This window comes from Drosophila subobscura, chromosome J (assembly GCF_008121235.1).
Source record: "Drosophila subobscura isolate 14011-0131.10 chromosome J, UCBerk_Dsub_1.0, whole genome shotgun sequence".
Taxonomy (NCBI): domain Eukaryota; kingdom Metazoa; phylum Arthropoda; class Insecta; order Diptera; family Drosophilidae; genus Drosophila; species Drosophila subobscura.
The window spans coordinates 17,527,714-17,552,979 of NC_048532.1; the positions used below are offsets into that span (position 1 = coordinate 17,527,714).

The 25,266-nt window shown below is 48.2% G+C and overlaps 7 protein-coding genes across 10 annotated transcripts in view; 4 read left to right on the forward strand and 3 right to left on the reverse strand.

Moving 5' to 3' along the window:
• LOC117893759 overlaps window positions 1-5,217 on the forward strand; it is a 48,146-nt gene extending 42,929 nt beyond the window's left edge. For 2 of the 4 annotated variants that reach the window (XM_034800498.1, XM_034800497.1), the window contains 5 exons: window positions 361-2,081; window positions 2,136-2,335; window positions 2,397-2,534; window positions 2,597-4,625; window positions 4,689-5,217. In XM_034800498.1, the coding sequence (XP_034656389.1) occupies window positions 518-2,081; window positions 2,136-2,335; window positions 2,397-2,534; window positions 2,597-4,625; window positions 4,689-5,095 (4,338 nt within the window). In that variant the 5' untranslated portion in view covers window positions 361-517 and the 3' untranslated portion in view covers window positions 5,096-5,217. Of the gene's footprint in view, window positions 1-71; window positions 2,082-2,135; window positions 2,336-2,396; window positions 2,535-2,596; window positions 4,626-4,688 lie in introns of all 4 variants that reach the window. The other 2 variants (XM_034800495.1, XM_034800496.1) reach the window with 2 other exon arrangements.
• An 11-nt stretch (window positions 5,218-5,228) lies between these two features.
• LOC117893764 (opsin Rh4) lies at window positions 5,229-12,670 on the reverse strand. The gene is made up of 2 exons (XM_034800504.1): window positions 12,079-12,670; window positions 5,229-5,949 (listed from the first exon to the last, which is right to left on the reverse strand). Exons 1-2 carry the CDS (start codon window positions 12,668-12,670, stop codon window positions 5,399-5,401), a joined length of 1,143 nt encoding a protein of 380 aa, XP_034656395.1. The 3' UTR covers window positions 5,229-5,398.
• Window positions 6,150-10,236, forward strand: LOC117893767 (E3 ubiquitin-protein ligase sina). Its single transcript, XM_034800507.1, has 2 exons — window positions 6,150-6,868; window positions 8,198-10,236. Exon 2 carries the CDS (start codon window positions 8,374-8,376, stop codon window positions 9,316-9,318), a length of 945 nt encoding a protein of 314 aa, XP_034656398.1. The 5' UTR covers window positions 6,150-6,868; window positions 8,198-8,373; the 3' UTR covers window positions 9,319-10,236.
• On the forward strand, window positions 10,786-12,159 carry LOC117893765 (probable E3 ubiquitin-protein ligase sinah). Its single transcript, XM_034800505.1, has one exon. It carries the CDS (start codon window positions 10,886-10,888, stop codon window positions 12,002-12,004), a length of 1,119 nt encoding a protein of 372 aa, XP_034656396.1. The 5' UTR covers window positions 10,786-10,885; the 3' UTR covers window positions 12,005-12,159.
• A 1,032-nt stretch (window positions 12,671-13,702) lies between the features above and the next one.
• Window positions 13,703-15,625, forward strand: LOC117893762 (putative serine protease F56F10.1). The gene is made up of 4 exons (XM_034800501.1): window positions 13,703-14,592; window positions 14,647-14,785; window positions 14,852-15,323; window positions 15,386-15,625. The coding sequence occupies exons 1-4, from the start codon at window positions 13,805-13,807 to the stop codon at window positions 15,505-15,507; spliced, it is 1,521 nt and encodes a 506-aa protein (XP_034656392.1). The 5' UTR covers window positions 13,703-13,804; the 3' UTR covers window positions 15,508-15,625.
• LOC117893769 lies at window positions 15,571-16,568 on the reverse strand. The gene is made up of 2 exons (XM_034800509.1): window positions 16,390-16,568; window positions 15,571-16,330 (listed from the first exon to the last, which is right to left on the reverse strand). Exons 1-2 carry the CDS (start codon window positions 16,469-16,471, stop codon window positions 15,651-15,653), a joined length of 762 nt encoding a protein of 253 aa, XP_034656400.1. The 5' UTR covers window positions 16,472-16,568; the 3' UTR covers window positions 15,571-15,650.
• A 199-nt stretch (window positions 16,569-16,767) lies between these two features.
• LOC117893766 (G protein alpha i subunit) lies at window positions 16,768-23,204 on the reverse strand. The gene is made up of 5 exons (XM_034800506.1): window positions 22,715-23,204; window positions 17,984-18,455; window positions 17,820-17,914; window positions 17,569-17,757; window positions 16,768-17,507 (listed from the first exon to the last, which is right to left on the reverse strand). Exons 1-5 carry the CDS (start codon window positions 22,833-22,835, stop codon window positions 17,317-17,319), a joined length of 1,068 nt encoding a protein of 355 aa, XP_034656397.1. The 5' UTR covers window positions 22,836-23,204; the 3' UTR covers window positions 16,768-17,316.
• Window positions 23,205-25,266: the final 2,062 nt, after the last annotated feature.

Sequence of the window (25,266 nt, forward strand, 5' to 3'; positions counted from 1 at the left end):
TTTGAGGTTTCTTATGGGTTCACCATTGATTTGAGCGCATTCTAAGTGGATTTAACTTCATATATTTCCAGCTGCCGAAGTCCCCTCCAGTTCCATTTCAACTGCAACGCCCCAGGCGGCAGACAAGCCAAATGGCAAGCGCCCATCACTGCCAAACCGCAAGGAGACGCCAGCACAGCCGAAGCAACCGCAGCAGCAAAAGGACAAACCGAAGCAGCAGCAACCAAAGCAGAAGGAGCAACCATCACCAAAGCCACAGCCCAGAGCGGAACAGCGAGACACCAAATGGAAGAGCTCGCCAAAGCCACAAGCAAAAGCAGAACAAAAGCCACAAGCGCCACAGAAACCTCAACCAAAACCACAGCAACAGGCGGATGATGAACCCGAACGCTTTGACCAAAAACTGCTCGTGGCCATACCCTCCAACTGGCCGCCCAAGAAGCAAAAGGCCAAGCAGCAGCAGCAGGTCAAACCCGAACCGGGACCCTTCAGCAAGGCCAATCGCAAGCTGCTGCAAATGGAGCGTCTGGCGGCGAAGAAGCAAAAGTCCAAGCAGGCGCTGGCCAACAAGAAGCAGCGCAAGCCCACGGAGCCCGTGGCATTTGTGGACTTGGGCGAAACATCCAACGAGGAGGAGGACGATGATGATGTGATACTCGTGCCACTGCCACCGGTGCCGGTGATCGATCTGGACACCAGCGACACGGAGCAGAACAGCATAGCGGATCAGTATCACGAGGAGAATGCCATGGATGCGGCCGATGTGGAGTTGAGCATCTCCTGCATCACCCAACCGGAGGCGGGAGCTGCGCTGATGACGCCGCCGCTGTACTCGCCCTGCAACTCGGTCATGTCCACCGATGATTTTATTGTGCAGAAGGACACGAGTCGCCTGCTGGAAGACCGCGCTCGAGCCACAGACGAGGATCTGCTGGTGCTGACGGAGAATGCCATCAGAGAGGCTGCCGGCCAGCAGGATGTCGACATGGAGCAGCAGCAGGAGCAGCCAGAGGCAGATGTCGACGTTGATGTGGAGGCCCCTCCGCAGGCTGATCAAGCGGCTGAAACCTCCTCCGAGTACGAGTTTGTGCCGCCCTCGCGGCTGGAGGAGATCAAGCAGAATTATCGCGTGGATGATCATCAGCAGTTCCGGGCGCTGGATGTCTACGAAAGCGAATCGGATCTCACCGAGAGCGGCATCTACTCGAAGGCCAAGGCAAAGGCCACGCCCACCATCATACGCAGCGTGGAGTCGCCCTCGGATAGCTCCGATGTGGAGGAGGTCATCGAGCCGAATGTGAACAAAATGAAGCGTCTGCGCAAGCGTCGCTCCTCGAGCACAAACCAAAGCCAGTCGGAGCCCAACAATGACGAGGATGAGGACGACACGGACAGCGAGGATGGTGTGCAGCCGACAGGAGTGCCCGGCATTGCCCGCGGCATGGCTGTGGAGCGTTGCAAGCGCAAGATACGACGCGTCAGCGCGCGCCGCAACTCGGAGGAAATACAGAGGAGAGCTAATCTTAAGGCCATACAAGAGTCTAGCTCGAATTCCGCCTCGGAGGATGAGCTGCCCAGTGCGCGTGCAATTGCCGAGCGTCTGCTGCAGCAGGAGCAGGCCAAGGAGCGGGCAGAGAGACAGGCTGAGGTGCAGCAGCTGCGCGAGGCACAGGCGGATGAGCAGCTGGAAACTCTGTCCGTTGGCAGCGATGCAGACTCCCAAAATGAGGCAGAGTTCAACAATGCCGTCAACGATCGCGTGCTGGCCATCTTCGAGCGCGTTGATGCTGGCACAGCCCCTCAAGCGGAGGAGGCAGACACCACCATGCCAGCGGAGGAGCAGCAGCACGAAGAGGAGGAGCAGCAGCAGCAGCAGCAAGACGAAGAGGAGCAGGAGCTGGAGTTTGAGATCGACATAGGAGAAACGATTAAAGTGGAGCACAACATCGCGCAGCTGACAGACGAGCCTGCGCTGACGGGCGGGCAGCTGGTTGGCTGGAATGAGGAGATGTGTTGCTTCTACAACGACAGCTGGCAGGGCGAGCACTTCAATGTGCACAGGATCCAGAGAGCGATGAGTGGTAAGCCAACAGACAGCCAATGAATGCCTGATCATTACCCTGTTTCGTTTGCAGCACGTCGCCAGGAGTGGCGAATCCTCAACGAGGATCGCTACCCCGTGGTGCGTCATCGCTCGCGCGCCAAGTGCACCAATTGCGCCGAAATGGGTCACATGCGCTCCAAGTGTCCGCGGCCACGCAAGCCGCTCGTCTGTCACATGTGCGGCCAGGCGGGACATGCCGAGCCACGCTGCCCCAATGCCATTTGTTTGGGTGTAAGAGAAGGTCAAAACTTTTGAGGGAAGTGCCCAAAATTCATGCGAAATTTCATTACAGTGCGGCGCCAAGCAGGCGATCTATGTGCAGCAGTGCAACAAGTGCTCCTTCCACAGCCGCCTCATCTGTCAGCTGTGCAAGATGCGTGGCCATGGCATGGACCATTGCCCGGACAAGTGGCGGCGCTATCACTCAACGGCAAGTGGCAGCAACTAAGGCAAAGATTCAATCGATTAAAGCATTCCTCTCCCTCCCCTTAGATCCGCTCGAATGTGCCGCTGCAGAGCCATGTCAAGTACAACGCAAAGATGTGCAGCTATTGCGCGGGACGTGGCCATCTCTTTGAGAACTGCCGCCAGCGCATTGGCGAGTTTCGCAATCAAACCTACACCTCGCACATTGTGTCGCACCAGAAGACCTACAAGGATCGCAGCGGAGATCTCGGCTATTTGGGTGATCTGACATCGTTCTTTGCCAACGAAACGCCCTTTAGCTTTGTGTGGAGCGATCCGAATATACCCAAGAACAGCTACTATGCGAGGTTCCTCACTCAAGCCAATCTCGCCAGGCCACAGAGCACCAAACGCAAGGCTACAGCCACTGCCAACACGGAAGAGGTTCAGGCTAAAGTTTATACACATGATTATGTGCCCAATGCACAGGCGAAGGCAGCTCGTGGAACACAGCAAATAGTTGCCGCTGTGGAAACTGTGACACAGGAGAAGGAGCCTGCAGCAGAGGAGGTGCCAGAGCCAGAGCCAGAGCGGGCCACGGAGCCAGAGCGAGTGCCCGAACCGAAGCAGGTTCCCGAATCGAAACAGGTTCCACAACCTGAGCGTGTACCCGAACCGCAGCCAGTTCCCGAACCGCAGCAAGTTCCTGAACCGCAGCAAGTTCCCGAACCGCAGCCAGTGGTGGCCCCAGAGCCGGAGGAGGCGCCAAATGAAGACGAGCAAACCATGGAAGAAGCGCAACCAGTTGCAATACAGCGCGAGGAGATCTCCACCAGTTTCGACTCACAGCCAGAGGAAGCTGCCAAACCGATGGCCAGCACCAGCCGACACTCTGTGGGCGCCCATGAGCTGGACTCGGACTCGAATTACAGCTTCTCCGAGCACTTTGAGCTGCCCACGTCGACGACGAGCGAGGAGCAGGACATGCCCATAGAGAAGACGCGCAAAAATACCCGACCAATGGGACCAATGCCCGATATTATACCCCTGTCTGGAGGAGGCAATGACGATGAGTTCAACATCTCCTCCAACAGCCAAGGCATCTCGATGTGTGTCAACAGCCGGCACATGGAGCGGTTGGGTGACAGTGGGGAGGACACTGAGCTGCAGGATGTGCCCTGCGAGGGCAAGATTATAATGGCGCGCGATCTGTCCGAGTACTTGTTCAGTCCAGAGGGCTGGAAGTTCCTTGAGGCGACCTCCAAGCAATGCCAGGTGACTGTGCGCATGGATCTGATGACCTATGGCTATGTTCTGGTCATCTACGGCCTGAAGGAGCATCAGGAGGATCTACAGCTGAAGCTGCTGCATCGCCATCAGGAGGTGAAGCGCAAGAGCGTTGAGTTCCAGTCCCAAAAGCCACCGAAACGCGTCGATGTGCTCATTCGCTTCCTCAGGGACGGCATCATCAGCCTCAACAGTCACCTGGGCAATGCCAAGGCCCTGTACAGAACCATCAAGCAGCAGGAGAATTTGAACACCAAGAACGGCTTCAAGTGTGCGGAGAAGAAGCGGCGCCAACTCAACATGATTCTGGTGGGGCAGGCGGGCTTGCTGAATGGCGGCACGCACTTGGACCAGCTGCTGGTGCTTCTGCAGACGCTACTCAAAGATTTCTCGCCCGACGACAACGCCTCGCCGGCACTGCGCACCGAAATCGAAGACCATTGGCGCATGATCTTCACCGCTTATCCGCATCCCAAGTACGAGGAGCTGCTGGAGACTTATGTCCATTTGGAGAAGAAGAATCGTCTGCACACGTTGAACATTGATCCGGCGCTCTTGGGACTGCCGCCGCTGCAGCTGGGTAGGGGCCAGCAGCAGGCGCCACAGACAAGCAACAAGCGGGCTGCCTCGCCGACTCCACTGCCACCAGCCTGGCAGCATATGGCACCGCCACCGCCGCCCAAGCAGCAGACGAAGCAACAGCAGCAGCAACAGCGTGCAGGCGGAGCAGGACAGGCACAAAAGCAGCAGCGTGCAGGCGCGGCACAGACCCAACAGCAGCAAAGGCAGGCAGCAGGAAGATCCCCACAACAGCAGCAGCGTCCAGGAGGAGGACAACAGCAGCAGCAGCAGCAGCGTTCAGGTGCAGGGCAGCAACAGCAGCAGCAGCGTCCAGGGCAGCCCCAAAAGCAGCAACGTACAGCTGCAGGGCAGCCACAGCAACGTCCAGGAGCAGGCCAACAGCAGCAACAACCCAAACGTGGCCAGGCCATACAGATGCCCTTCAACAATCCCCAGCAACGTGCGCGGGCCGATCTACAGCTGCGCAATCCCGAGCATCCATTCGCGCGACTCCTTGGCGAGGTGAAGCCCAACGCGCGCGTCTTGGATGCCAACAAGCCGTCGGTCTTTTGGTCGCGCGAGTCGCTGCGGTACATCGATGAGCTGTTCAAGATAACGACCCGCCCGGACATGCTGGAGCGACTGAAGCGCGTGCTGCAGCGATCGCAGCAGGGCGAGCTGTCGCACAACGACTACCGCTCTGTGATCGAACTGCATTTGCTGTTGGTGAATCAATGAGTGCTGAGACTCATTGTGGGGGGATCTTTGATAAGGGGAAGTGGATGGGTATCGCATCTGCAAGATATAATTACCCAGCGAGCAGAATTAACCGAATGAATAAATAATTGACTAACTGATAACTCCCTCTCTCTCTCTCTCCTTTGCCATAATTCACTAGTTTATCAACAAATCAAATGTGGAACTACAAATCATAAAAGTTAATTAAGTCTCCTTCGGGCTTAGCCTCTATCCTTCAATCGTTTTGTTATAGTTTCCATTGTCCTTTGTATTACAAGTTCGTTTCTGTCAGAATCATTTTGTCTATGCCGCTGAGGTCTGCTGTGTCTGTTCCTGCGTGGTCGTGGACTGGGCCGAGGCAGCCTCGCCGGACTTCTCGGTGACACCCAGCCAGGGGCAACGTTTCTGCAGCTCCATGCGGTACCTGGGATGACTGATGGCATACACAAATGGATCTATGCAGGCCACCAGCTTGCACGTGCACGCCGGAATCATTGTGGCGCCGGGCGTCAGCAGACTTTTGTCGCCAAACGCGCCGATGAGGGACATCACGCCGTAGGGTGTCCACGAAACGAAGAACAGAAAGCAAATGGTAATGGCTGCCTTGGCAATTCGTATCTCGGCCGTCTCCTTGCTCTTGTCCACGTTGGAGCGCAGCGATTCCACGTTCATTTTCTTGGCCTGCTCCCGCAGCGCCTTCTCGTGGTTGAAGACGTGTCCCACTATCTGGCTGTAGTAGTACAGAATCATCAGCGTGGGACAGACGAAGCTGAAGAAGAAGATGGTGCCCACAAAGAGGCGGGTGTCAAAGTTATCCGAGAGATAGTCGAACGAGCAGGATGTGAGATATCCCTCTGCAACGAAAGAAAGTCAATATTATTTTCAAAATAAAGGTATGCTGCCGCCTAATATTCTCAGCTTATCGCACAATAGTACCGATATTTTTTTCTTTCTAACGATACGACTACGGTATATTACGGTATATTTTGAAAATGAGATGGTATATTTTGATATATTGTTGAGGGTCTGAAGGTATATTTTATCGATAACTCCGCGGTCACACTGTACGACGCGGACGAAGAAACTTAGCAAAAAAAATAATAGGTAAAAAAAACTGAATAAAATAATATGCCAGCGAAAAAACGCAGTTGATAGTGGCTTAAAAGACTGAAGTTCCTTTCGAGCAAACGCGAGTGCAATAAAGAAAAAGGTGGGGCGAGTAGAAGGAACGCAAATAGTGAAATACAAAAAAAAATTCAACTCGCTGCTGTGTGTAAAGTAAATGCAAATGATATGATATTTTCGTGCAGCAACAAAAAGAACAACAACAAACCAGCACAAACACAACAGTAGCAGTAGAAGCAGCAGCAGCCGACGCAGCCAGCCAGCAGTAGCAACAGCAACAAAAGCGAACTTGTATTCAATGGATGTGTGCGCGAGAGGCGAATAAAAGAAAATTAGATAAAAAAGCCAAATGAAATTAGCGCACGCCTGAAATTCGAGTTTGGCGCAAGGTGAACCAAAGGCGAAAAGCAATCAAAACAGTTTCCATTTGCTCTCGGGTGTGCGTGCCGTTTTTCCTGCGAAAGAAAAACCACCTGCATTGATTTATAGTAAAAGAAAAAAAGAGACGTATCCGAACGGGATGGGTCAGTGCATTGCCATAAAGGCTGACTGATAAAAAAACCCCAGCCACTCACACATACACACACACAAACACACGCACAGAAACACCAGCGCACCCGTACCAACACAGAGGAGGCAGCCTGCTATGTAAGTTTACATTTACGATTATGTATTTTGTGCTTGTTTATGCTGCAGCAGTGCAGCCCAATGTTTGTTTGTCTCTGCCGTTGAAATTGCTCTTGCTCTTACTCTTTAATGTTTGTTAATGGCGGCTCAAGCATTTCGCTCTGCTCTGCAACTTACGTTTTCTATTTTTTAATACACTTTATTTTGCAACTCATTGAAAAGAAGCTTCAGCACATACAGTAAAGTTAATTATATTCATGGCTGTGGCTTTTGTGGCAGTAATTACCATTTTACCCCCAAAGTTGAGACTTTGAGGAGAGTCTTCATATGGATATATTTCATACGGTACATGGCGTAAACGAACAGTTAATTATGTGTGTGTGTGCTTGCGATTCAGTGCTCGCCTGCATGTGTGTGTTGCATGTGTGTGTGACGTCTGTGCTTATGCTGGTCTCTTGGTCGCTTCCACCTCCTCCTCCTCCTACTTCATTCTATTCATTTCCCCTTGATGCATTACGTTACGCGCTTTTCGTTGCGTGTCGTAGGCATATGCATCGTTTATGCGGCACAAAGTTTATGAAGTGCGTTTTATAGTGATACATTTTGGATGTGTAAAACGATGGTGGTTGTGTTTTGCCTCAAATGAAAGTTATGAAATGTTTGATTGTGTAACTTTAATATGTTCAAAGTGTAACTTCATGAGTTCAACGCCATTGCGCACTGCTAAATCATTTATCTTTTCTAATCGTAAGTTAGTAATCGCATAAACAAAGAAATAGCTCATGCCATCATATCCATACGTGCATATGTGTGTGAACATTGTTGTGGACGACGCCACACCCATACCAAACTCCACACACGGCCCTACCTCACCCGCTCCACCCCTCGTAGCCGCCCACAATCGTTGCGTTTTGGGTCGACGTCCCTAATGGTCGTCCATCAGCGTCAGGGCTCGCCTGATAAGACCCTACACACTCACACACCCACCGCCACACACAAGCGAGTATTTGCTTCGTTACACACGTGCCGCCGTACTACCGTGCCGCCCAGAAGTATTTTCTTTTGGGCCTTCGACGTGACGCCTGACCTCGGCTTCGGCTTCGACTTGGACTTTAACTTTGTTCGATACGTTTCCAGTTAAATAATTGCTTAAATGCAATTCCTATGGCTCGCATTTCATGTTTTCGTTTTGGTAATGCCAACAATTTGGGGGGGATCCGCGGCAAGGTGAAGGTCAGGGCATGATTAATTGTTTACTCTTGGCCGTAGAGGCTCCTCCAAGTTGAACTACTCGCAAAATCAACGTGTGACGCATTACTCATTCAATTTGGAATTCGATTTATTTTGCAGTGACGTAGCAGCAGCAGCGGAAGGAGAGAGGAGAGGCACGCAACGCACAAATAACTGTTCCCGGACCAACCGGAACGGACTGGCACTCCGCACAGGAAGGGACTCCAAGGGAGAGAATAGAGAGATTTAGACAGAACCCATAGAGATATTCGTTTCGCGAAGAGAGAAAAATTCCAATGTCAAATAAAATCAACCCGAAACGCCGTGAACCGACAGCAGCCGCAGCAGCAGCAGGAGCACCAACGGCAGTGGCCACCAACACGAGCAGCTCGACCGGCTCCAGTGCCGGCAACACCTCCTCGGCGAACACATCCTCATCGTCCAGCTCCTCGCTGTCTTCCGCCGGTGGCGGTGATGCGGGCATGTCCGCCGATCTAACATCACTCTTCGAATGTCCAGTTTGCTTTGACTATGTGCTGCCCCCGATCCTGCAATGCTCGAGCGGGCACTTGGTGTGCGTCTCGTGCCGCTCCAAGCTCACCTGCTGCCCCACATGCCGCGGCCCCCTGGCCAATATCCGTAACCTGGCCATGGAGAAGGTCGCCTCAAACGTGAAGTTTCCGTGCAAGCACTCGGGCTACGGCTGCACCGCCTCACTCGTCTACACGGAGAAGACCGAGCACGAGGAGACCTGCGAGTGTCGCCCCTACCTATGCCCCTGCCCGGGGGCCTCCTGCAAATGGCAGGGACCGCTCGACCTAGTCATGCAGCACCTGATGATGTCCCACAAGAGCATCACCACGCTGCAGGGCGAGGATATTGTGTTTCTGGCCACCGACATCAATCTGCCCGGCGCCGTTGACTGGGTGATGATGCAGTCCTGCTTCGGCCACCACTTCATGCTCGTCCTCGAGAAGCAGGAGAAGTACGACGGACACCAGCAGTTCTTCGCTATTGTCCAGCTCATTGGATCGCGCAAGGAGGCCGAGAACTTTGTCTACCGCCTCGAGCTGAACGGCAACCGTCGTCGCCTCACCTGGGAGGCAATGCCGCGTTCCATACACGAGGGCGTTGCCTCCGCCATACACAATTCGGATTGCCTGGTGTTCGACACATCGATTGCGCAGCTCTTTGCCGACAATGGCAATCTGGGCATCAATGTGACCATCTCTCTGGTCTAGGCAGAGACCCAGACCCACACACAGCGCATCGCGCCTCGCGTTAATCGCCCAATTTAATTGTTTATTTCTGTTTACTTTAAACATTTGTCGTATAAATATAATACCTACCATATAATAACTATAGTTTAGCGCCTTTGTTCGCATCATACGTTTAACTCGTAGATTCATTCAAAGAAACGAAAGAATGTCAGAGAAAGGCCACAGAAAAAGAGCAGCATTAGAATCGTTTTAAAAACGATTCTTCGTTCTATATGAACACACACACTACCCTCATTAAACATCACACCCACAGCCCTTCCTTCACCCCAACCCCCCTATCCACATACATATAAAATAATTGCATATAATAACATTTAATTAGATATTTTTTGAATGTAAGTTTCGATTGTGGAAGGGCCAGCAGAGAAGAGTGGCAGAGGAAGTGCTCTCCCGCTCGATTGGTACTAGCTCTAGGTTTAAATTGTTCATATATTCCACACACACACACACACACATTACACATACTATTTCAATGTTTCTTCAATGGTGTTATTTCTGCTTTTAGTTTAATTTTAATTGTTAAGCTGTCTTGCGTCTGCGTCGGGCCACACCTGGAGCGGAGCTGCCTACACGTGCCCATTGTGCCCACCAGATCCACAAACATCACCACCTAAACACCTACCTACACACACACACACAGAACACCAATCTGCAAAGTCTAGTTTAGTTAATGTAAATTATTTTATACATACTGTAAATGGTAATAAGTAAAATCAGTTTAAACAACAAATTAACCACAGCAAAAGGAAATTCTATTGATGATAAATCTGTAATAACTCGAGAGTTGTTTGAGAGCGACAGAAAGAAAGCAAGAGAGAGAGAGAGTTTTTTTTTGTGTGCATGCCAAATTCCCACTAAGAAATTGAGATAAAAATGTAACCATATTGTTTGCAATGCTAAAAGACAGTACCCCTAAAACCTATCCCAACTGACCGAACCCACAGAGAAGCCAACCCAGATCTCCCAACACTGTTCCGGCTCACATTTCGAACTTGGCTGCTGAGTGAGAAATGTTTTAAGGCATCTTGCACCATATTTAGCTTTTAATGCGCCAACCTCCAACCCTACTCCCCCTGCCCAGCTACCATCACATACACAACAGGAAAACTACAGAAAAGTGAAATAAACGTGATTAGTGAAAAGTACTAACGATTCTCTTTTACTCATTTAAATGTTTAATATTTAGAACAAAAAAATACAAGCGAAATTTCTTCTAAGAATTCTTTATATTTCTAAAAGGACAAAAAGAGTAAAAATGCAGCAATGAAGTGAACATAAAATTGACTAAAACTCCGCATCAAAGTAGGTTTTTCTTTTCCTTCCATCACGTAGTCCTTTCCTTTTCTTTCCCCATTAAATCCCAGCCTTAGTCATATTATGTTTTATAGTCATTCATAAATTTACAGTCAGGACAGGCGAACGCATTTTATTCAGTCCTAAATTTTTACGAACAAAAACACCCAAAAAAAATTTAATTGTACAAATTTTAAATTTTGAGCAGAATTATTTGAAAGTGAAGCCAAATTTAATGTTTCAACGTTATACAGAACTGAAATACCAAAACGCCTTAGAGCTAATTCGAGGCTTTTATAAGGACTTTGCGGAGATGCTGCCACGTCGCCAGTCAGCGCCGGAATTGCCCTCAGCGCGTGCCGCAGCAGCAGAAGCAGAAGCAGATGCAGAAGACCCAAATGCAGTGGCAGGGACAGGGTCAGGACATGAACTTGTGCCCAAGCCCGGGTCTGTGGCACTCGTGCAGTTGTGCAGGCTACCGAATTCGATCTCGAATTCGAGTCCGAATATGGCCGCCAGTGTGGGACAGGAACAGCCGCAGGAGAATGCTGTGGTCCGAGTGGAAACTCCCATGGAGGGGCCACTGGTCGACTTCTACTTGTCGCTGCTGGAGTGTCCCGTGTGCTTTGGGTACATCATGCCACCGATTATGCAGTGCTCGAGGGGCCACTTGATTTGCTCCGGCTGCCGCCACAAGATCACCCTGTGCCCCGTGTGCCGCGTGCCGATGAGCAACATCCGCAACATCGCAATGGAGAATGTGGCCTCCAAGCTGTTCTTTCCCTGCAAGCACTCGCACTGTGGTTGCAAGCTGGTTATGACTTACTCGGAGAAGAAGCGGCACGAGGATGACTGCGAATTTCGACCCTTCTTTTGCCCCTATCCGGACGACAAGTGCGTGTGGCAGGGCCCGCTCGAAGATGTCTTTGGCCATCTGATTGCCACGCACGAGAATGTCATCACAATGGATGGCCACGACATTATCTTTCTGGCCACCAATGTGAATCTAGAGGGCGCTCTCGACTGGACCATGGTGCAGTCCTGCCACGGCCGCCAGTTTCTGCTCTCGCTGGAGAAGATCCATCTGGGCGAGGGCTGTCAGCAGTTCTTTGCCGCCTGCCGCATCATTGGCACAATGCGCGATGCCGCGGAGTTTGACTACAGCATCTCGTTGGAATCAAACAATCGCACGCTGCGCTGGCAGTCGAAGCCACGCTCCATTCGCGAGAGCTTTGTGACGTTTACCAATGCGGACTTTTTGGTGCTCAACAAATCCACCGTGGAGCTGTTCTCCGAGGATGGCAATTTGGCATTGAATGTGATAATTACACCAACCGATGAGGATAGTCAATAGGAGAGACACAACCCACAGACTCTACTCTACCTTTGGCGTTTTATATCAGTGTAGAAAACGAGACTCGCACTCACCTGGCACAAAGCGATCCCAGAACTGTGTCAGTGGGAGCACAACCCACGGCGTGCAGTACAGCCAAATGATAATGTTCATCATCACAGCCTTCGTGAAGGTCATATTGCGATTCATTGGCTTGGTTATTACATTATAGCGATCATAGCCAATCGCCGCATTTGTCATGCCCGCACCTATGCCCGAGTAGGAGCCAATGGAGGCGAAAATCTGGCACCAGGTGTTGCCCAGCGCAAAGCCGCGATGGAAACTGTTGTAGATGAAAATGGGCGCCTTGAGGCACATAATCAAATCGAAGACGGCCAGATTGAGCACAAACATGTTGGAGGGTGTGCGCAGGGACTTGGAGGTGCTGAATATCCAGATGACCATCCCATTGCCCAGGGTCGAGGCAATGAACAGGAAGATGTAGAAGACGCCCAGCATGTAGTGCATGGAGGCGGGCGGCTCCAGTTGGGTCAGCCAGTGCTCCGGTATGTACTGTATCTGATCCGGTGGCACGTTCCAGCCGAGAAACTGCAGCTCATCGCTGCCCGAGGACATGCGAGCCGAGGGTCGGAGTGGAGGCTCACTGGCATTGCACAGGGATTCCATGGCCGCGATTCACTTTACATATACCGAAGGCGTCACCGTGGACGGGGGCGTCCACTGGGTTAAACTGCATTGGCATACCCTTCGGTGGTGTCTTTTATATGTTGCATGCTGGCCAAATTCAATTAGGGCTCTGTGGTTGCGTGTCAATAAATACGATTTTCTGTCAAGTCTGCAATAAAATATTTCAGCGAGAATTTCATTAGAATCACGGCCCAGCAGTGGGAATGATTTAAAATGTCATGGCATTGACACTTGAAATGGGATACCTTTGTGATTAATTGGTTAAACAACAGCCATTTTATCGTAGTCTTCTTTTATTTATTTATTTTCTCCTCTTTTAAATTCACAACAAGCGCGCGATGTTATAAGTGTTGCGAAAGCCCATGCAGATAATGTTGAAAAGCAGTGCAACTTCTCTAGTATGGTATTTATGGTAAATTTTATACTTCACGGGACTTCAACCTCAATCAGGACTTTATTTAATAAAACAATTCAATTCAAGCTTTTAATATTGAATAGAATAGCAAAATGAAAATAGCCTTATAAAAAATGTGAATGTATATTTCGGTATGTTTTGGATGGCCAGCGATGTTGCTCTTTCGCAACATGCGAATTTTCACTGCTACAATTATATGCCTTTTTTGGATGACCTTTTAGGTCATTTTGTGAACAATCCAACAAAAGGAAGCCATGAAAACGAGACAGTCTGATGCAAAATTAATTCATCAATCGGATAAAATTATAGTTTTAGTGCTGAGAATCCTAACTAGCTGGTAATATTAAGCAGAAAATCGAAATCGAGGAAAATGATTTAGGGCATACGGTATATTTACAGTATTTTTTTTAAATGAGAAGGTATATTTTGTGTGGTCAGCTGTTTCTCGCTCTCTGCCGGCAACGAAATTAAAAAGCAAAGAGGAATAAGAAAGAAAAAAGGAAAACAAAAACAAAAAGGAGAGCAATAACATAGATGGGTAGATGGTAAAAACTGTACTATATATATAGCGAGAATACTGATTCTGATTTTTACAGTTAGACGAGTGCCAGCGACAGAAACGGGCACACGGCACTGAGTTAATCAAATAAATCGATCTACCCGCCTTTTGACCTAAGCAAAAACAAAGGAGACTTGAAATGTTCCGATTTGTGGGCGTACTTCAGCCCCTGGGACTGGGGCTGCTCCTGCTCTGCCTAATCGCGCAGAGCTCTGCGTTGGGCTTTCGCCGAGGGAGACTGGTGAATGGATTCATGGGCGATCCCAGCCGGATGCCCACACTGCAGCGTTCTTTGGCCTCGGAGGATTTGTGGTTCGAGCAGCGTCTGGATCATTTTCAGGCGCGGAACACCAAGACCTGGCAGCAGCGCTACTTTGTGAATGCAGATTACTACAGGAATGACACCACGGCACCCATCTTTCTGATGATTGGCGGCGAGGGCGAGGCGTCAGCGAAGTGGATGCGCGAGGGCGCCTGGGTGCACTACGCCGAGCACTTTGGTGCGCTGTGCATTCAACTGGAGCATCGCTTCTACGGCAAGAGCCACCCGACCAGCGACCTGTCCACCGCCAATCTGGCGTACCTCAGCTCAGAGCAGGCCCTGGCCGATTTGGCCAACTTTGTGGCTGCCATGAAGGTGCATTACAATCTGGCCGAGACCCAGAAATGGATTGCCTTTGGCGGCTCCTATCCAGGCTCGCTTGCGGCATGGGCGCGTGAGAAGTATCCGCATCTCATCTACGGTTCGATCAGCTCCAGTGGTCCGCTGCTGGCGGAGGTCGACTTCAGGGAGTACTTCGAGGTGGTGAAAGCCTCCCTGGCTGCCTACAAGCCGGACTGCGTGGAGGCGGTGACCCGCAGCTTTGCCCAGGTGGAGATACTGCTGAAGCACATGATCGGACAGCGCAATCTGGATGAAAAGTTCAAGTAGGTAACGAAATGGTTGTGAAAGATTAATGCTATTGGCTTTGTACACCTTAGAACTTGCACACCCATCAAGGACTCCATTGAGAACCAGCTGGATATTGGCAATCTATTTGAGAATCTGGCTGGCAACTTTGCTGGCGTTGTGCAGTACAACAAGGACAACAGTCCACATGCCACAATAACCATTGATGAGGTAGGTCCATCGCCCACAGGGCTATTCCACAGGGCTGGATTTTGTGTAATCTTTTATATTGTTTAGATCTGCGACGTGATGTTGAACATGACCATTGGACCGCCTGTTACCCGACTGGGTGTGGTCAATGGCCTGCTGTTGCAGCAATCGAATGCCACTTGCCTCGACTACAAGTACGATAAAATGGTTGCCGACATGCAGAATGTCTCGTGGGACTCGGAGGCGGCCAAGGGAATGCGCCAGTGGACGTATCAGACCTGCAACGAGTTCGGTTTCTATCAGACTTCTGAGAACAAGACGGACACATTTGGCGACCGCTTTGGCGTGGACTTTTTCATACGCCAGTGCATGGATGTGTTCTCCAACAGCATGGATGCCAAGTATCTGGAGCAGGTGGTGTCGCAGACCAACAAGCATTACGGTGCCCTCAAGCCGGAGACGACCAATGTGCTGTATGTGCATGGCTCCATTGATCCCTGGCATGCGCTGGGCCTGGTGAAGTCCACAAATGCGGCGACACCAACCATTTATATAGAAGGTACGAGCTGAAGCAGTCTCTGAAAGAGTTTATGATATAATTGAACTGGAATTTCTTTGCAGGCACTGCACACTGTGCCAACATGTACGAGCCGGCGAAAACCGATCCCCCACAGCTGGTCGCAGCACGCAATAAGATTGTGAAATACCTGGCCAAATTACTGGAGGGCTACATCACAAACTGAAACCCAAGCTACACGCTAAAATGCCATTCGAATAGCACAGTGCATGTGCCTGCTGTAACTTGAAGATTCTCAGAATGATGTATATTTAATAATCAAATTATAAGTGCATATACATCATTACAGAAGCTCCTCCATTTGAGGGCTTAGTTTTTGTCTTTCTTGGACTGTTCCATCTTGTCGTGGAACTTCTTCCAGTACGCCTTCACAGTGGGGTTGGCGAAGATGTTCTTCTCCACAAAGTGGATGGTCCAGGTGACGGCCAGGAAGCTGAGGTCGTAGAAAAAGGCCACAGTGCGAAAGAAATACTTCTCCGTCTGCTGCTTGTTGGGCAACTTGTCCACCAGCTCTCCCAATTGCTTGCTGATACGCTCAGCTGCCTCCTCGATGCTGCCCTCGCGGCTTATGGGTTTGGCCTCCGGCACTGGAATTTCCGACTTGCCGCAACATTCTTCGGCTTTGCCCTTCTGTTTCATTTGGTAGGCTTTCCCTTCCTCGTTGCCTTTATCCTTGGCTCCGTCATAACCTTTGCTCATATTTTTCAAGCGGGAAAGACGGTTTTCCTCGTTGTCTTTTCCCTGGGCGTCGTCGACGATCGGCTTGACGCCCGCCAGCGTCAAAGTTTCGCCCAACTTGGAAGCCCCGCCTGGCGGGGTTGTAGCACCTAAGTCGGTGCCAATGGCGGGCATGGCAAAGCCAGTCGGCGGCTTCTTGTTCTTGTCGCCATCACCTCCGCCGCCGCTGCACAAGCGATAGACCGGCACACAGCCACGGAATGGAGCGCCGTCAAAGCCCTTTAAGGGCAGCATCACCAGCGTTGAGTAATCTTCGGAAATTTGGCAATGAAAAAAAGAATTTAGCACTGCGCAGTCAGCTTCAACTTACCGGTAGCCATGACCTGACGGCCAGCGAACAAGGCGCGCTTGATTCCACCCATTTGGGTGGCCAGTAGAGTTGCGCGCATCATTTTCAATTTTTTGTAGTTCGAAAAAGCGTAAACTTTACACGAGAGAATAATTTTCAGGTCAAGAAAAACGAAAACTTTACACGAATGTCAAGCGAAGATCAAACCAAAAAGGAAATGAAAACTCAACTTCTACTCAGGCAGCCATTTGCAATGTTTCGAATGGGTAGCACTGCCGATTCCTGAGGGGAACTTGTGCCAAAAAAATAAGGAGCACTGTCTGAAAAATGTTTCTAAGCTCATTTTTGCGCTCCTCTTTCCATGTGATTGGCAATGGTTCTATAGAGAAAATCGACTGGTCACCTTAATGGAGAACATTATTTTATTTGTCTTTTCTTTAAGCTATTACTAAGCATATTAGTAAGTTTACTAGTTACATTTAGAGGCTTACTAGCGATCGCACATGAATTCATGACCACACTCGCCAATTGCACTGGCCAAAGGGGCGCTACAGACTGGCGCCCGTTTGGGCAACGTAATTAGCCCGTTGTTGGGTGGCAAAGCTAAACCGATGATGGGTAGACTTTATGGCGATCGATCGCCCATACTTTACACTTGTTAAATTACATTTTAAATTAGTTAACTTATGCGTGCAATTTGTATAAAAAACTGTTAACTAAATTGCAGTTTGTTATGTTGTTTCGCGCGACTACTGGCAACCAAATCGGTTATTAAAATTATGTGTAAGCATGTGTAAAGCGTAGAGTATACATTTACGTATATATAGAGCATATATATATTTAGTTCTTAACATTTAATGGAAATGTTTTTGCGCGTTTTCCTTTAATACTACTACGACGCAAGCTAAATAATGGTGAATCCCCATCCTCATAGTCATCCTCCTCCCCTTAGAATAAGCCAATTTGTTTCAGATTGTTCTTGATGATCACATCGGTGACGGCATCGAAGACAAACTTCACATTGTTCGTGTCTGTGGCGCAGGTGAGATGCGTGTAGATCTCCTTTTGGTCTTTTCGCTTGTTGAGATTTTCAAACTTCATGCGTATATAGTTGGCCGCCTCCTCAAAGGTGTTGGTACCTGCAATAAACAACCAGGATTTAGGCATCTTGCTCTGCTTTCTCTGTGCACAATCACTTACCTGAATACTCCGGGAAGCATATCGTCAAGGGAGATCTCTTTATCTTCTCCTCAAACAGATCCTTTTTGTTGAGGAACAATATAATGGAGGTTTCCACAAACCACTTGGAATTGCAAATGGAATCAAACAGCTTCAGTGACTCGATCATGCGATTCATTTCCTCATCCTCGGCCAGCACCAGATCGTAGCCTGTGAATCAATAAAGAAACCAATTAGAAACTGCTGCCAATAGTTGTCCGAGAAAAACCTACCAGATAGCGCCACACAAAAGATGATGGCCGTGACGCCCTCAAAGCAATGAATCCACTTCTTGCGCTCTGAACGCTGGCCGCCCACATCAAAGAGCCTAATGAAAGGGTAAGCATTATATTACAATTAGTATTCTAAACGGTCCATGAGGAGTGTCTAAACTCACTTGAAATGCAGCTGCTTGCAGGAGAAATGTGTCTCAATGATGCCTGTGGTCTTGACACGCGTGCGCAGCACATCCTGCTGGGTGGGAATGTAGTTGGGCTGCGCAATGCGGTCCAGGGAATTCAGATAGTATCCCGCCGAGTCGTTGAGCTGGTATTCCCGAGAGCGAGCAAACGACTGCTGCACCCCGCCGTCCGACCAGAGTTTCTTCATCAACAACACAATCTCCGGCAGGAGAATGCCCTCATCGGCGGCCGAGGCGTGTGTGAAGAACTGACGGGCAATGTCCGTCTTGCCCTGATCGGCGAACTCAATCTTGAGCCTGCCCATGGCCCGTATGATGACCATGAGGCTCTGTACGGTGTTGCTGTAGACCACGCGGCGATATTCCTCGCACTCCTCCTGCGAGTAGCCCGTCTCGTGTATGATCTTCATTTGCTTCACTATCGTGGACTTGCCCGACTCGCCAGCTCCTGCAAATCAAACAGAAAATTTATAGAAATTAGAAAAATTAGTTCCAAATGAGTGAGCTCATGCAAATCTTCAGTGGGCGTGACCCCTCACATTCGCCAAAACAATTGAGCGCGTAAAACTGAATGAATCAGTAAATGTATGGCAACAGCAATCGGAAGGGGTACAAGCGGCGGCAGGCAGGCAGTGCCGACTGACTCGAGTTTTATGAATGAATGGAACGCCGGGGAACGATGCCACAAAAGCGGTTCAATTGGCAGCGGGTTCAAGAGGCCAAAAAGCTCGCTTAATTGCGCTGGTCATGTTGAAATGAATGAATGAATAGCAACTCCAGCTATAGATTGATATAGATATGTGCAGGCTGGACTATTGTTTACGACTCTTAAGCTCATTTCATTACACTTTGTTTTTCACGGAGAACTTGTGTAAGGTTCAATGAACCCAAACCCTGCCTTAGCGTTTCTTGAAACTTATCAAAATTTACAAGCTCAGAACATGATATTTTATAAATTTGCTGAGTGTATCGCTTTCGATGGATAAACAATCATTTAATCATGTTACGTGCCTTCTAGTTTCCCCTTTTCCACAAAAATTATTGTGAGAAATAAACAAACAGAAAAAGCACTCCGGGCCACCGGTCTGGGGGTTTTTTTTAGTTATCAAACGATATGTTGGGGCATTGCTGCTGGCCTGCAACACAATGGCGCATTAAGCCAACTTTTTGTCTCTGTTGTAGCTACTTTTTTTTTGTGAGTGCCGTTTTTCTGCAATGTGTGGCTGCTCCCAGAGATACAGTGATGGTTAGGTAAGCATCAGACTGTACTTTCACTTTTCGCTTTTCTTTGCAGCGCAGGGCTGTGGCGGTACTTGCAGTTTATGATTATTTCTTTTATTTTGTTGCAAATAAATCATATAGTTGATTTTTAATTTAAGCCAAGTCCGAACAATGCGCACTAATTTAGCCATCAAGAAAAATGTCATTAAGGAGAGGGACTGCGAAATGACGGGCCAAGAGAGGGGTTCCAAAAATAGGCAGCAAGACCGAAAGAGAGACACAGATAATGGCCGAGAAAACGGTAGATGAAGGCCCTTGCCAATCTGCATACCAATGGTGGGCATTAGTGGATATGTTCAAACTTGCCACCGAATGAAAACGAACCGAAAACCACATAAGCGAACGGCGAAAAAAAGGTCAATTTAATAATACAAACAACAAAATCTGCACACGTGTGTGTGTGTGTCGGTGTGCGTGCGGCTGCGTATTCATTTATCAATGCACCGTTAACTGTGCCAAACCAAAGGGAAACAGAAAGAGAGAGAGAGAGAGACAACGATCAAACACAGAGAGCAGTCAAAACTAAAGAGCGGAGAACGAGAGAGCAACACCAACGGCGGTTAGCACAAAGCGTTCTTAAGCCACATTTACAACCTCATTATCATCCGCATGATGATCATAATCAAACGGTATTATAATGAGTCTCTGCCCTGGGAGCACCTTCTTCTGCACACACACACACAGAGTTTTTGTAGTATAGAACTAGAAATGGTGACTAAAACCCCCGCCCTGGCGAAAAGATGGAAACAATCATACGGAAAGAAGTGCTTTGCGCCATGAGTAATCGTGTTAAATGGCGCCTGAACTCTGTCTCTCTTATCGAAGGGGTAGCAGACTCGTGAAGAGAAAAGGGAAATGTGTTAATCAGCGGGGAGCTTGAAATATTTCTGATAGTTGGGGGAGCCACAATTTAAAAGTAAACAATTAAATCGGATGAAATAGAGCCATAAAACGGAAACGGCAACCAAGCTACTTTCACGCAAATCTTTCTTATCATTGAATTTCTTTTTATTTTCGTTTTATAATTTAAAGTTCCATCAAGTATTGAACTCGAATCTGACGTAAAAGGTCGTTTAGCGATAATTTTGATAAGCGTAATGAATACGAGGGTGTGCTAGGGGCACAAACATATTGAAGTGTATCTGCTATAGTATATAAATTCTTAAAAAATATTGTTGATTAAGTTGCTGTGTTGACAGTCTGGGGGTTTGATGTGTTTTTGGTATTGGTGGGGCATGCGAGGACGCATCATGTGCTTGAATTTTCGTTCTTTTTGCTTTCTTCGTATAATTTTGCAGCCAGATATTGTGTGTATGTGTGAGTGTGTACTATATAAGAAGCTTACTCATGCCCCAAATGCGGCTTAAGCGCACTCTCCCTCTCTCACGCTGTTTCACACTCTTCGAAGTAAATGCAAATATCGTAAAAAATACAATAACAATTGACATTCTTTTTCCGCTCAACATGAAATATTTTCGTGAGAGAGAAAAAAGAAGAAATTTTACAGCAAGAGAGGGAGAGTGGGAGAGTGACAATAAATTGAGTGAGGGCTACACTTCAACTGTTGTTTGGTCAGACACTCCCCGCATGACAATAGTAAGCATTTTTATTAAATTTACACAATAAAAGCAACGTTGGGGGCTGCCAATTCCAATTCCGAGTTCAGTTTCAATCCCAGGCCACAGCCGCAGTTGCCATCGCAGCTGCATTTGGTGGCGGGGCCATTTATTTGCGCTAATATCGTTCACCCCACTTTAAATGTCAGTACAAATGACAAAGCAACAACATCACCAGCAGCACAGCAGAGCCCCCTCCTGGCCAATTAGTCTGCTTCCACTATGCTTTGTGTGTAAGAGTGTGTGTGTGTGCGTCCGAGAGTGGGGAGAAAGAGTCTGTGCAAAGGAAAGAGTGCGCGACAGACAGGCCAAATCCAAGGTGTATTTATAAAAGGTGAGGTGTTCCACATGCAAGCGACCATTCTGGAAGCACTGCCTCGCCTTATTTTCATATACCTTGGGCAGACAGAGATGGATGCCGTTTGAAAAATAGCACCCCGCAAGCGCAGCGGCAGCAACACCAAACAACAAACACTTTGGGGAGATCACAGAAGTTTCAATGCATAAAGAAAATGCCCTAAGAAGTTTTTCCCGCTCCCTGTAAAGGCAAATCAACCCACACAGCTACTACAATAAAGTCAGCAACAATTGTTAGGCTGAAAAATGCAAGTGGTGCAAGGTGTTTTCTAGTTGCCCATAAATAAACCAGCACTGACTTCAACACTCTGCAACAGGGTTTGTGTTTTCTATTAGGACAGCTGAAAATTGTAGGGGGATAAAATAAGAGGGGATATGAAATGTTCACCAGGGGATGAAACCAACAAAGATGTCGGGAAATGCTTCCCTAAATTTCCCGAAAACCGGTTTCAACAAACATTCGACTGCTTTCCACAAGCCATTTTATGTCGCCCAGTGTTTTCGATGTCGTTCGAGAGCACACAAATAACACTTGTCTTAGCCTCACTTCCTCCCCCCCCGACATTCCTGGCCCAAACAGATGCCTTAGTCATCATCATCATCATGATGGGAGACGCTTCATTAGCAAATCAACAGCGGGCGGCAATAGTGCAACAAGATTGTGGCAGGGCCTGGAAAAAACGTCATTCCATTGTTTTCCAAATTGCATGGCAATGAAAATGAAAAGTACGAACGCACACAATGGCGTATAGCTAGCGGAGTTTGTGGAAATTTAATTGCAGAAGGTTAGACGAGAGCCGCGGCATTTCATTTCGCTGCAACGGAGAGTGTCAGTTGTCGTACGGGCCGGGGCAGGGGCAGGGGCCGCGACGCAGAGGTCGGGTCAATTGCGATACGATACGATGGCGCCGCAACGCTTGAATGGAATGGGCTGACGATGCAAGTGCCAGGCCTCGACGCACCACCATCTACCGCAGATCAAAAGAGCCACAAACATGTTTCGGTTGCCAAGTCGATGGCTCGGCGCCCCACTTGTTGGAGCCAAGTGCGTGCCGGCGACGATGAAAACTGAGATCCGAGTAACGCAGTCGCCGCCGCCCCGCTCCGACATTTGGTTTCAATTTACGTTCAATTCCCTTATCGGCAAAACGAATTATTAGACATGTGCATTGCATAATGGCCACATTTGGAACACATACAAAGGGGAAGTCTGTTGAGCAGACACATGGAAACGCCGCCGCCCGATTCTGGGTCTTCCCATATCCTGGGCACAAAACTCACCACAGTCAAAAAAGACAGAAAAACCCACCCCGCCCCATGTCGAGAAGCAACAGAAACCAGCCCAAGCCTTATTTTTTGACCAAACACTTTAAAATTAATTGCATTTTCAGAAACATACTGAGTAATATATTATTTGGTAGGGGGTAAAGGAAATAACACATTAGAGACGCACCCAAAAGCAGCAGTTTCACCTCCGAGGCGGCACGTTCGCCCTCCGCTCGCAGCGCCCGATCGATGTTCTTCGAACGTTCGATGGCTTCTTTATCTCGCGCTGTACTCACGGCACAACCCATTTTCTTGCTTTTATCGCACTTTAGCCTTTAATCCAGAGGTTGGCAACGATTTCACTGTAATTTTTCGTAGTTTTCACTCGTGTTTTTGGCACTTTTAATTGGGCGCCTCTCAGATGCGTCTGCGCGTCGGCTGTACACTTTTTTGTTTCCTTCTCCTTCTTTCCAACACACACACACGCACACACTTGCGCAGAAGCGTACGCACACTCAAAGGGGCGACGCAGTCGAAGCGGCTATTTAAATTTGCAATATTAAATGCAGTTCGCGGCTTTGATCACGTTGTACCGTTTTTAATTTAACGCTAGGGCGGGCAATGCCGTTTATTTCTTGATAATAAAATCCGTTCGTTTGGTTTTTCTCATTTGTTGGTATTTAATGAATCAGTCGATATTTTGTTGAAAAGGCTATGATCGGTGCTTCTGTCGATATTTGTTGATGAGTGTTGCTATCGATGATTGTCGATGAGGGCATTCAAGGTGTTGCATTAGAAATGTTCTTATAATTTAAACAATATGATGCTTAGTTAAAAAGTGTGGTCGTGTGTAAGAGTTTAAAAAATTATACTTAAAAAATAAAAACTATCGAATGTTAGAGGTAAATGTGGCTGATTTGTCTTTTCATTAATGACCGGTTATCCAGTGCACAATAAAGTTACTCGTGAAGAAATTGTCCATGTTGAGGTGGATTTCGTCTGTTAAGTATGAATTTGATTCATGAGGATGAGGATTTATTTTCAGCCCTAATCATATAGCTATTGTTACTAGGGTAACTAAGATACCTATACTATTTTAACTATCGATGGAACTATCGATCGATATCGATAAAACATAAAACAAATATACATTTTTGCAGTGATATCTTTTGATATTTAAAAAAAAAATATAGATCACTGATATGATATTGTTTAAATATTTGACAGCTCCAATTTGATATTACCATCTAGCAAATTAGGGTTGGGAAAACATCGATAGTTTCCACTATTCCGTGCAAGGTAAATCAGCTCCAGTCGATATTTTATACAATGATCTTTTGCGCGAGAGTGCTGCCAACTTGTGTTTCGTTGTGCGCATTCGTTGTGCGCATTCGTTGGCGGTCTAATTTGAAAAGTATAATTGCAAACAGAAATTGTGGGCTGCCAAGCAAGGGCTGTGTGCCCTTTGCAATTCCCCTGAGTTTATTGTTATAACGTTTCGAGGAAAAATAAACAACCAAAATTGTGTGCTGCCCTTTTGCCACTTTCCCTTTTCCCCACAATATGCATGCAGGCCGCTGAAAAAGTTCTCAGGGCCCGACATAAATAATATTTGCTTTTGGGACACGATCTCCACTCAAATTATGATTCGGCGGTTCCTGGGCGGCCCGGCCAAATGTTTGCAGTTGCATTTGGGAACTAATCGAAGATCGAACGAACCGAAAGTGTCTGCAAAGCGGTCGTGGGTGGGTGGGAGTGGGACAGCCAGCTTTCCTCAACCAATTAATCTAAACAAAAAGAAAAGGCGACAGAGAGGGACAGGAAGATGGGGTCGCAGTGCAAAAGTTGTACTTCCAACGGGTGACGTCGCATGTTGAGAGGGGTGAAGGTGGGATGAGGGAGGGTGCGGAGGCCATCAACGGGTCATGATTTACACATGTTTACACGAAATGTGCAGCGGTTAAGGCGGCGGGGTGGGGGACGATCCCGTATGAATGAATGATTGCAGCTCTGTGCTGTGGCTGCCGTTTCCTCTGCTGCACCCGCTGCAGTCACTGCTGGTGCTGTAATTTATCCAGCTAGAGAAATATGGATTTATGCGGTTAGGTTGAGGAAGGAGAGGCGTGGTGTGGAGAGGGGTGCATGTCAGGGGTTCATCGCTTTGGGTGGTCGCTCGCTCCCGCCTGCAGAGGCGCATGCAAAGCGCATGCCTTTCGCGTCGCTGCTCTCATTGTTATACCCTCGCAGAGGGTATGATGGTTTACAGTTGACACATGTTTGTCAGAAGTGTGTGAGTATCTACAAATACATAAGTTTTCTTGATTATCTGTTTTTTATTTTATTATTCTATTTTTTACATAAATAATTTATTTTTGTTGAATAAAAACCACCCTACTCTGTCATACCACTGATAGCGGATGGATCTGCTAGGGTATCTAATGCCTCCATAGCCGTGGTATGACATTCATTGATTTGCTGTTTGCTGATGCCAACAAATTTGACGATTTGACGTCGGCATCGCTCCGAAACTTCAATCGCTGCGCACAGCAACAACAACAACAGCAAGAACCCAAAGAAAACACAAACTGGAAGAAGAAGGAGAACAAAAAGAAGAAGCAACAAGAACAACAAGAGCGACGGCAATTACAAGAAAGGAATGGAAGGCCTTGAAATAGATATACAGTTAATCTGAACATGCACATGCATACACCCACACATGCATAAGTGGGCGAGTTTGGC

Coding starts and splice junctions, on each gene's coding strand:
- LOC117893767 (XM_034800507.1), top strand. CDS start 8,374: ATGTCAAATAAAATCAACCCGAAACGCCGTGAACCGACAGCAGCCGCA.
- LOC117893765 (XM_034800505.1), top strand. CDS start 10,886: ATGTTTCAACGTTATACAGAACTGAAATACCAAAACGCCTTAGAGCTA.
- LOC117893764 (XM_034800504.1), bottom strand. CDS start 12,670: ATGGAATCCCTGTGCAATGCCAGTGAGCCTCCACTCCGACCCTCGGCT. Junction 5,950..12,078: donor CTGGGATCGCTTTGTGCCAG/GTGAGTGCGAGT, acceptor CTTTCGTTGCAG/AGGGATATCTCACATCCTGC.
- LOC117893762 (XM_034800501.1), top strand. CDS start 13,805: ATGTTCCGATTTGTGGGCGTACTTCAGCCCCTGGGACTGGGGCTGCTC. Junction 14,593..14,646: donor AATCTGGATGAAAAGTTCAA/GTAGGTAACGAA, acceptor TGTACACCTTAG/AACTTGCACACCCATCAAGG. Junction 14,786..14,851: donor CCACAATAACCATTGATGAG/GTAGGTCCATCG, acceptor TATATTGTTTAG/ATCTGCGACGTGATGTTGAA.
- LOC117893769 (XM_034800509.1), bottom strand. CDS start 16,471: ATGATGCGCGCAACTCTACTGGCCACCCAAATGGGTGGAATCAAGCGC. Junction 16,331..16,389: donor CCGTCAGGTCATGGCTACCG/GTAAGTTGAAGC, acceptor AAATTTCCGAAG/ATTACTCAACGCTGGTGATG.
- LOC117893766 (XM_034800506.1), bottom strand. CDS start 22,835: ATGGGTTGTGCCGTGAGTACAGCGCGAGATAAAGAAGCCATCGAACGT. Junction 17,915..17,983: donor TGCAAGCAGCTGCATTTCAA/GTGAGTTTAGAC, acceptor CCCTTTCATTAG/GCTCTTTGATGTGGGCGGCC. Junction 17,758..17,819: donor CTTTTGTGTGGCGCTATCTG/GTAGGTTTTTCT, acceptor ATTGATTCACAG/GCTACGATCTGGTGCTGGCC.